The 10,279-nt window shown below is 52.5% G+C and overlaps 1 protein-coding gene across 1 annotated transcript; it reads right to left on the bottom strand.

Moving 5' to 3' along the window:
- Positions 1-237: 237 nt before the first annotated feature.
- On the bottom strand, positions 238-9,082 carry LOC308520320 (KRAB domain-containing protein 4; the record flags this gene model as incomplete). Its single annotated transcript, XM_081092807.1, has 4 exons — positions 9,003-9,082; positions 7,880-7,938; positions 1,028-1,154; positions 238-539 (listed from the first exon to the last, which is right to left on the bottom strand). Exons 2-4 carry the CDS (start codon positions 7,892-7,894, stop codon positions 238-240), a joined length of 444 nt encoding a protein of 147 aa, XP_080948933.1. The 5' UTR covers positions 7,895-7,938; positions 9,003-9,082.
- Between the last annotated feature and the right edge of the window lie 1,197 nt (positions 9,083-10,279).

The following is a 10,279-nucleotide window of genomic DNA, read 5'->3' as shown; positions in this document are numbered from 1 at the left end:
AAACAGCACAAGCACACGCCCTGGGGGGTGGCTGGCCTCGGAGCTCCGGGAGAGGACACGGAGCTGGCCTGTGAGTGCACGGGGCGGGCAGGGAGCCTGGGGACAGGACACGAGCCTGAGGCGTTTCACAAGGAAGGAGAGAAAGTGAAGGCAGAAAGAACACGAGAGTCTCGAGGGGATTCTGTCAGGCTTCGGAATGCCTGCAAAGGGGAATCTGTGCTAACGGGAGTAGCTTAGTCACTGAGAATTCAAGAGCCAGAGGAGGGACCGGCTCCTCAGCGTGGAAATCACCTGGACACTCACAAAGAAGCTGGACACGTGCGGGAGGGAGAGCGCCCTCTGGGCCCGGAGCTGTGACCTGGGCATCAGGCACTGAGACACCGCCTGGCACTCCCGCAGGCCTGGGGGCCCACTTCTGAAAGTGGGATATTCTGCTAACTCACCTGGGCAACCCTGGCACGGAGAGCCTCCTTCTGCCACCCACGGCTCCTCTCCCTGCTCCAACCTGACGATCACACTGGGCTTGGTGCTGCCGTGCCCTGTGGCGGGAAAGGAGACGGGCGGGCTTGGAGCAGTTGCTCCTGCTCAGAGGCTGCACAGTAAGGTGGCCTTTCGCACCTTATCAAAGGCAGAACTTTTGTTTTATTTATTTTTTGTTAATCCTCACCCGAGGATATTTTTTTCCATTGATTTTTAGAGAAAATGGACGGGACGGGGAGAGAGAGACACACATCAATTGGCTGCCTCCCATACATACCAACAGGGGCCAGGGTTCGAATCTGCAACCGAGGTATGTGCCCTTGACCAGGAATCGAACCCACAACCCTCTGGTGCACAGGCCAACCTCTAACCACTGACCCCACCAGCCAGGGCCAAAGTTAGAACTTTCTGATGGAGAAGCAGAGATACAAATACGCTCCCTGGTGCCCAAACAGAATTCAATAGTCTTATCACCTATTTCTTCAAACTTGAGGATAAAGCCATTGACCAGAAGCCCCCCCACAGTTCAGGGAGCCGCTCTGCTCACCCACGGAGACGAGGTGGCTGTAGTTCTCCAGCATCACGTCCCTGTAGGTGGTCTTCTGCTCCGGGCCCAGCTGCTGCCACTCCTCCTGGGTGAAGTCCACGGCCACGTCCCTGAATGACACTGGCTCCTGTAATGGCAGCGCGATGGGAATTGGGAATCGGGACAAGGCGTCCTGGGACAAGAGCTTACCGAGCTCACTGGTCAAGGCAACCAGGAGCCCTGGAACCCTTTTATGTTACAGGTTGTGGGAGGGAAACCATGTCAGAAACGCATGGCATTTGGGTTCCTTCTTGTGTCTAAAAATAACAAAACCCTCAAACCAAAAAGAGACTGTTTTCTGATTCTGCAATGGAAGTAACTGAGTCTGGGGGCTGCGCTCCTGCTCTCAGAAAGCTACACCCGGATCCGGAGGCAGCAGGGAATGAGCACACCCCTATCCCTCCTCAGTTTCCTCAGGTGCCTTTGCCGGCGGCTCCTCCCTTCCCTGCCTCTTGGTGCTGGCGCCCCGACCCGCCCCGGTCTCCTCCTCCCCGCTCCACTGCCAGCTCGGAGCCTCTGACTCTGTCACAGCCGGCTCTCTGCCGACTAAGCTTTCTCCTGCCTCCCGCTGTAGCTCAGCACCACCTGCTCGCACAATGCCCGAGGTGTTATTGGAGCGATGCATGCAAAAAGCAAATTATTATTTTTTAAATATATTTTATTGAGAGGAAGGGAGAGAGATAGAGAATTAGAAACATCGATGAGAGAGAAACATTGATCAGCTGCCTCCTGCACATCTCCTACTGGGGATGTGCCCGCAACCCAGGTACATGCCCTTGACCAGAATCGAACCTGGGACCTTTCAGTCCGCAGGCCGACGCTCTATCCACTGAGCCAAACTGGTTTCGGCAAGAAGCAAATTATTGTCACTTCCTGTTGCAGCTCAGGCTCCCGGGCTCTGCTGGGGATTCCACAGGAGGAGAAGGAAGAGGAGGAGGGGCGAGAAGTGCCAGTGGCAAACACAGAAGCGGCACCAGTGCCAGGGCTGGCACGGCAGGGGCAGGAGGGCCCTTTGCTAGGACAGCTGGTTCACAGGAGGAAGGGATTCTAATTCGAGGGTCAGCTGAGCACACACCACTACTTTCCTGCCCAAGACAAACCCAAAAGCCCAATTCAAAGAAATATGCGGGCGGAGCCACCCTCCAGGAGCACTGGGCACACTGGCTACACCAGCAGGCGCTCCTGAGGAATCAATCCCTGAGATGCGGGGTCGAGTAGACGAGAAACCAGAGCTGCGGACACGTGTACAGGCAGGTGCGGGGCCGCAGTCCAGGTGACAGCAGACTCGCCCACAGAGCCCCCGAGCACCCCCAGGCCCAGCAAGAGGTCCGTGGGGCACAGTGCCTGGCCGACTGAAACCAGCCGCAGGACTCCAGGCAGCTCATGCTTCCTGCTCTGTGCGCAGAGCAGCCAGATGAAGCTGAATCTGGTGAACCCCTGTGGCCAAGCATAGAGGTACATCACACTCCAGACCCCTAACTAGGGTGATGACATACTCACTGTCCAAGCAAAAAAGTTCTGTCGGGCAAATAAGGCCGATGGGACAGCAGGAATGGACGTTAGTCCAGGACCATCTCAGGCAAAGCAGGACAGTCAACTCTCTCCACTGAACGTGGTGTCCTTCCTGGAGGCAACGCTCAGGAAACCAGCCCACCAGAAAGCAGCCGAGCACGCCAGCTCGGCCAAACACAAGTGAGGAGAACCTGCAGCCTGCGCACTGCTGGGGCGTAAAGTGGGGCAGCGGCTGTGGACACAGTATGACGGCTCCTCAAAAACTCAAAAACAGAACGATCACATGACCCAGCAGCCCACCTCTGGGTCTACACCAAAAACACGGACAGCAAGGACTGAAGAGGTATGTGTACACCCGTGTGCAGAGCAGCTTTATTCCAACGGCTACATGGGAGGTAAGCAAGTGTCCACTACCGGATGAATGGATAAGCAAGACGTGGTCTGCGCACACATGGAACATTATTCAGCCTTAAAAAGAGGGAAACTTTGACAGGTGGTACAACATGAATGAAGTTCAGGGACACATGCTAAGGGAACACTCCAATCACAAAGACACAAACACTACGATTCCCCTCACACGAGGCCCTTAGGGGGTCAGATCACAGACAGGCAGCAGGAGGGAGGTTGCTGGGGGCTGGGGAGATGGGGAGTTCGTGATTAACAAGGACGGAGTTTCAGTTTTGCAAGCTGAGAGGCATTCTGGAGACGGATGGCGGTAATGGCCGCACAACAATGTGGATGCACTTAATGCCACTGAACTGCAGCACTTAAAGATGGTGAAGTCAGCGAATTTTGTGTTATGTGTATTTTACACAATGAAAAATTGAGGTGAAAATGATGTGATACCAACCGAATTAGACACATATCCCTCCCATCCCTGCTGCAGCTCTTCCCTCCACACAGGGGAGAGGAGCCAAACGGGCTCATAGCCAACATGCTCACGTTAGCGGTAGCAATTATTACCTCCAAAATGGAAATTAAAAACGTCAAAAATCACCAGCTGAGGGAAACAGTATAAATAAAAGATAAACATCAAAATGAATAACCCAACCACAATAGAATCAAATTCATAAAGAAAGCATCTTATATAACTTTATATTGATTTATATTTTTAATAAATTTACATTTTGTATTGATTTATATTTTTAATAAATTAAGCAACATATTGCTTCCATAAATGAGAACAGTTTGCTAAGAAACAGCCACCAGAGAATACTTAGAAATTAGAGACTGCGTTATTGAATTTTTTCAAGATCCTCAAGTAAGAAGCTTGAATAACAAATGAGACAGAATATATGTGAGGAAGGCTCTCAGAAAATCAGAAACTGAAATGATGAAAGAAAACCTGAGAGGAGAAAGCCAGACGCAACAGGTTCAACATTTTCAGGAAGACGGATGTGGAGGAGCCACAGGAAATGCTAAAGGCAGAGCGGAAACCGGTTCCTGAGCTGAAGGCTCGGGCTCGCCTGCACTCCGAGGGGGCCATCTCACACCCAAAGGAGAGCACTGGGCGGAGGACAGAGATGAGAAATTTCCTGATAAAATAGCCCAGAGGATGAGGGAAAATCCAAACATTACAGAGGAAAAAATACCGGCGCCTTAGTAACTGACATTGTTTCTCCTGGAGAACAGCCGACAACTTTTAAAAGGAAACGCTTCTGAACCTAGAACTGTGTACCAAGTCAAACTGTCACGGACACTTAGCGATGCTCTAAGGCGCTTTCAGAAAAGCGAGAGACGCCTTCTCTAATAAAACAGCTGCCTACAGCGCGACCGCTCCTCGCCACCGGACCCCCAGCGCCAGCGAAGAGGAGCGCGGCCACGGGAGCCACGGAGCCACGGAGCCACAGGAGACCCGCAGGCCGGAGCCCAGTGCTGTTAGGGAGCAGCTTGAGGAACTGCAAACATGTAAGTCCTGTTTCAGGAGGGAAGTGTCAGTAAACGAGCTCCATTCTCCTACTATCTGCAAAGGCTGTGTCAACAAAGGTTTAGACCGCGGACAGGGCCCCACTGTGGGTCCCAGAGCTGCGCTGCCCTGGCAGCGGAGGCAGAGCCGCCTGACAGCAAAGCAGGACATCCACCCAGGAGATTCCAAGGACCAGCCCGGTGAGCTATCGAATCACCGGGAGGAGGCAGTAACCTTCTGGCGTAAGCTAGTCCCCAAGGCCAGGAGGGGTAGGGTTAGAAGATGCTTCATCAGTCGGTAACATGCATACCAATATCACTTATACCAACACAAACATTCAAAACAAAATATCAGCAACAGAACTCAATACCAGATTGAAGAGATCACATATAATAGCTACATGGGACTTATTCCAGGAATTCAGACGAGGTTAATACCTGGCAATCCATTAATATAATGTACCACTAGAGTACGGATCAGAAGGAAAATCTTGTAACTGCAAAGATGCTGAATAGGCCTCTGGGAATATTCAAAATGCACACTGAATTTAACAAAGAAAACCCTCAAAAAATAGAAATGGATTGATACTTCACTAACATGAATATATGTATATATTTACACACGAAGTCTTATAATGTGCATAGTATGTGATATATGCATATGTATGTGATACATATATACATATCTATCTCAATCACACACAAGCACACATGTACACTTTTTAAATTTATACAGACACACACATGCTTGCACGCACACATATGTATGCTTCTGTCCTCTCAAGTTTTAAAGTCAGGAATTTCTTTAATGGGAAACACTAGCCATTCATGAGATGGAAATGCACAGCTCCGGCTTGCGAGGCCCAGCCTGGGCCCGGGGAGAGCTGAGACCGAGGAGAGGAGAGACAGTTAAATGTCATCTACAATCCCGGACCGCAGCCTCCACCTGAAATTAAAAACAGGAAATCCTGGGAAACTGGCTAAACCGAAAGGTGAATGTGGATTAGATAAAAGCATTATATCAATGTTAAACTTCCTAAATTCAGTCACTGTGCCAGGAACATGTAAGAGAATATTCTTGATCTTAGAAGGTTAAATCTGAAATACAGGTTAAGGGAGCATGACATCTGACACCCATTCTCAAATAACTCAGAAAAAAATGTAATACACACAGAGAGAAAATAAAACAGCAAAAGTTAAAAAATGTCAAAAACTGGACCATCTCAGCAGCAGGAACATGGAGTTCTTATACAATCCTTGTGACTGTTCTGTAAATTTGAAGTTTTTCAAAATAAAATGTTGAATAGAATACTCTAAAATGCATAGGGAATGTTTCAAAAAGGTGCAGAACTACTGTGAAGGGATTCAAAGATGGGCCACTGAAGCATCAAAAAGAGTAACAACTTCAATCGCTACCAAATCCATTTAACCCCTGAGCTCGTAGAGATGACAGACTCAAACGCAAAGCCCTGTCCCTCAGGCCGGCCCAGGCTTTGGAAACTGTCCTTCCCTATGGGTCTCAGGGCCAAGCGGAGCAGGTTCTTCTCAGAAGAGTATCCCAGCTCGTACAAGAAGAAGAAGCGGGAAAGACGCTTGTCACCATCGGGTCTCCCCTAGTGAATTCGTGGATCAGGGCAACGGATATCAATCAACAGACCTCACATCACAAGACGAGACAGGAAGGCAATACGGGCTCCCGCAGGAAGAGGACAAAGGCGTGGGCAGCACAGTCTTCCCAGAAGAACTGAACCTAAACCTGAGGAAATGCCCAGACCTAACTACCAACTTTACCAGGAGTGCGGGGGATTTAAAAAGCAAAGTTAAAACAGGCAGCAATGCAATCAGCACAGTCCGCGCTGGGGAAACTGAGGATAAACAACCCAATTTACTTTTTAAACATTTTTTAAAGACTTTTAATTGATTTTTAGAGAGAGGAAGGGAGAAGGAGAGAGAAACGTCAATCGGCTGCCTCCTGCATGCCCCCACTGGGGACTGAGCCCGCAACCCAGGCATGTGCCCTGACCCGGAATCACCAGCGACCTCTCAGCGCCCAACCAATAGAGCCACCAGGGCCAGGGCACAACCCAATTTCTTCAGAAAACAAATTTCAAAGAAATGACACGAGACATACAGGGAAAGTTATCATTAAAAGAGGCCAACTGCAACATACCGCCTCTATTTGTATCCTGATTGAAAAGAACAAATTAAAAAAAAAACATTTAGAAAACTGAAATTTGGACACTGGATCTTACATAACAAAGGACAGTATTGTGAATTATCCCCGCCCACCTGTGGAAAGCCTCTTTATCCTTCAGAGACACATCGAGAACTACAGGTCAATTTTTTTTTTTAAGCCAAGTAGAGGGAGAAAATATCATTTGGAAGAAACAGATGTCACAGGCAGAGGCATGGTCACGTGAGGAAAAGGCCTGGCAAATGTCCACAGGCCTCGACTATAATTAGGTCACTGCTAATCTTCACCAACAGATGCAGGCAAGTGCGCAGGACTAAGCCAAGCCCTGAGGCCTGAAGCGGGAATGGGGAGTGAGCGCACCCTTACCAGAGAAACTCTTTTGTACTGTTTGCTGGGAAACATCTAAAGGACGAACAGGTCAGTGCCCCTTGACTTCGGTGTTATCCCTGGATTAAATAGTAACAATGGAAATGTATCTATTTCGATCACAATTATTTTGGTGCCTGAAAAAACCAAAATATTGTTCTCTTGGGCAGGAGGCCCTATGCTTACAAAAGCGAGTACAAGCCATATATTGCAATGACTTCCCGGTTGCTATTATGAAAGCTATCCACACTGTGTCAACTTTAATAAAGAAAAATTCTCGCCAAAACCGGTTTGGCTCAGTGGATAGAGCGTCGGCCTACGGACTGAAAGGTCCCAGGTTCGATTCCGGTCAAGGGCATGTACCTGGGTTGCGGGCACATCCCCAGTAGGAGATGTGCAGGAGGCAGCTGATCGATGTTTCTCTCTCATCGATGTTTCTGACTCTCTATCTCTCTCCCTTCCTCTCTGTAAAAAATCAATAAAATATATTTAAAAAAAAAGAAAAAGAAAAATTCCCAAGTCCTAGTAAATCTTTACAACCCACAACTAACAAATCACATAGTCTCTTATAGTCTACACAAATCACTCAGTGGGTGGTACTTTCCTTTTCCTAAGATGGTCAAGGGCATTGGTCATATTTGCAGCTCAACCTCAATCGCCCTAAAGTATCCTACCACCTGGACATGTGAATTCGACAAAGATTCTGGTGCTGACCCACCGACACTCTCGGAACTGCATTTCACGCAGCCTTTTACCTAGCTCCACGCTCCCCGTGTAAAGCGTGGGCCCTTATAAACTTCCCAACCTGTCTTACAGAGCAAGGTGGGAAAACTCACCTGGGACTCATGCATTTTCTGCTGCTCTTGGAGAAGTGGGCAGGTTGTTAACAGCGGACCTAGGGGAGCACAAGCAAGTCATTGAAGCCATGAGTACCCTGGCCTGTGTGGCTGGGAACCTTTTGCATGAGAATCGCCAAGGAAAACGCAATAAAATGATGCCCTGCGAACACTCAGATAGGGCTCAAGGGTGACAGAGAGACACACCCAAACCACTGCCACCCCAAAAGGATGGAGGTCATCCGACAGGTTCCTCCCATTGGTGAATATAAACACTGGCTCCGTTTTCAAAAGGTTGGCCACCCTTAAATAAAAGGTGGTTGGGGGGGGGGTGCGGGGGGAATCCTGTTATACTGTTGACCTATTTTCTTACTTTTCTTTCAATTGTTAAAAATCAAGGACTACAGAGGAACAGAGGATGTGCTCTCAGAAACGGGATAAATGTGCATCACGGCGTGGTTTTATCTGACAAGACGTGGTTACTGCTGCACTCACTCTCTTAAGAAAACCGGGTACAGAGGGCACAACGCTTGGCCTGGGAGCCTGAGTCCTGTTCGCGATCCCACCCACAGGCGGACACCCGGGCGAGTCCCGCCCTTCTCAGGCCCGGTCTCCTCCGCTGTCACCGAGGCGGCAGGGCGCCCCCTGCGGGCTCATCGAACCGCGGCACCCGGACGGCACCGGCAGCTCCGAGGGGAGTGGGCACACGCTCAGGCCGGTGAACTGGGTCCTGGGGGACGTTTAGAAACGTCTGGAACCTGGGGAGGGCGGGGCGGAGGAAGGGGTGTTGTGGGTGCGGGGAGCAGGGGCACCTCGAACCCAGGCTGGGACCCCCGAGGCCCCCAGGTGACAGGGAGGTCCCCGGTCCGGGGGGGCGCCCGCTCTGACACGCGGGTCCCCGGGAAGCGGTCCACGCTCCGGCCGCAGACTCCCCTGTCCTCGTCGGGGCGAGTCCCCAGCCCTGCTCGCCGCGGCCGGGAGGACCCAGAACTGCCGCGGCCGCCAGCGCACGACCGCCCGTCGGGACTCGCTGACCCGCCCCCAGGCTCCCGGGGCCCCCGCCTCTGCGCCGACCAAGCCGCGTCCCCGAGGAGCCGGCTCTGGGCCTACGGGACACACTCACTCAGGAGAACGTCCCTGCCGGGGCCTCACCGCCCCGCGCGCCTCGGCCGGGCGCCGCGATGCCGATGGGCCGGGCCCGACCCCGCCGCCGCCCAGCTCCTCGGGCCTGGCCCGCGGGCTCCGGGTCGCCTCCGGGTCCCCGCTCCAGACTCCGCCCGCACAGCCCCGCGCCCGCTGCGTGGCGGCCCGACCGGACAGCGCCCAGCCCCGCAGGCGCCGGGATCGTCGCCCAACAGAAGCCAAGGCTTGGGCACCGGGGGCAGCGGTGACCTGGGCTCGGACAGGAAGCGACAGCAGCGCGGCCGCAGGGCGCCTGCGCGAACACGCACACAGCCCGAGTGCACATGCGCAGGAGGACGCCGGACGTTGCCGGCCGGGGCCCACCCGGGGCAGCGGGACTCTATTTCCCATAAGTCCGCGTGCCGCCCAGTTAGGGAGCGTCTTCCAAGTCTCCCGCTCGTCCGGCGGTGGAGAGGCGCTGCGCGGGGAGAGCTCGCCGCCGGGGCGGGACGCCAGGTTCCCCGTAACTGCGGAATGTCTGCAATGTCGACGCCGCGCCAGGTTCTCGGCGCCCTGGCCTTTCGGTATCTGAGAGCTTAAAGCTTAGAACCAGTGACCACTAACAACCCTGGTAAATCAGGGAAAGGGGTGTGTCATGCTCACTGACACGTGCGGTGTTTAATTAAAATTTTAGTAAATCGAGTTCTGCGATAACTTCATAGAGCCTGAGTCTGGATGCCTCCCCCGTTGGGAAACAAACCCACCCCTGTCACGGACGTGTGTCCTCCGGGGCCTCTCCACTCAGTCCCTCGCCTTTGCAGAGCTGCTCCCAGCTCCGGCACTCCCTGCGTCCCCTGAGCTATCCCAGCGGCCTGCGAGCACCCCGTTATTTCCCTCCTCACTTCTAGAATCCTGGGGACCAGCTAGGATTGTAAGAAGCATGAATCCTGCGCTGGGAGCCGCGACTGCTTCGTTCTGATTGCAGAAGGCGCATGCTCACCTGGCTGGAGCTGCAGTGGGACCTGGGAGCTCACCTGGAAAGGCGGCCCCTCCTCCCCATCCGGCAGCTGCCTATTATCATGGACAGATTAGCAACCTTGTGGCAGGAACCAGAGCCGCCAGCCCTGTGAAGACCCCCAGCCGTGGCTTACCCACAGGCCTTTGCAATATCTGCAGCCTGCACTACCCATTTGGCATCCCTTTTGCCTACTTCCCCGTGTAATCTTTGTCTACTCCGTATAAGCAGCTGGCTTATGGGGGCAGCGCAGATGTTTGGGG

This window comes from Myotis nattereri (assembly GCF_964212035.1).
Source record: "Myotis nattereri genome assembly, chromosome: 5".
Lineage (NCBI taxonomy): Eukaryota > Metazoa > Chordata > Mammalia > Chiroptera > Vespertilionidae > Myotis > Myotis nattereri.
Note: the sequence above shows the minus strand (reverse complement) of the source record. Positions and strands in the feature narration are given on the sequence as shown.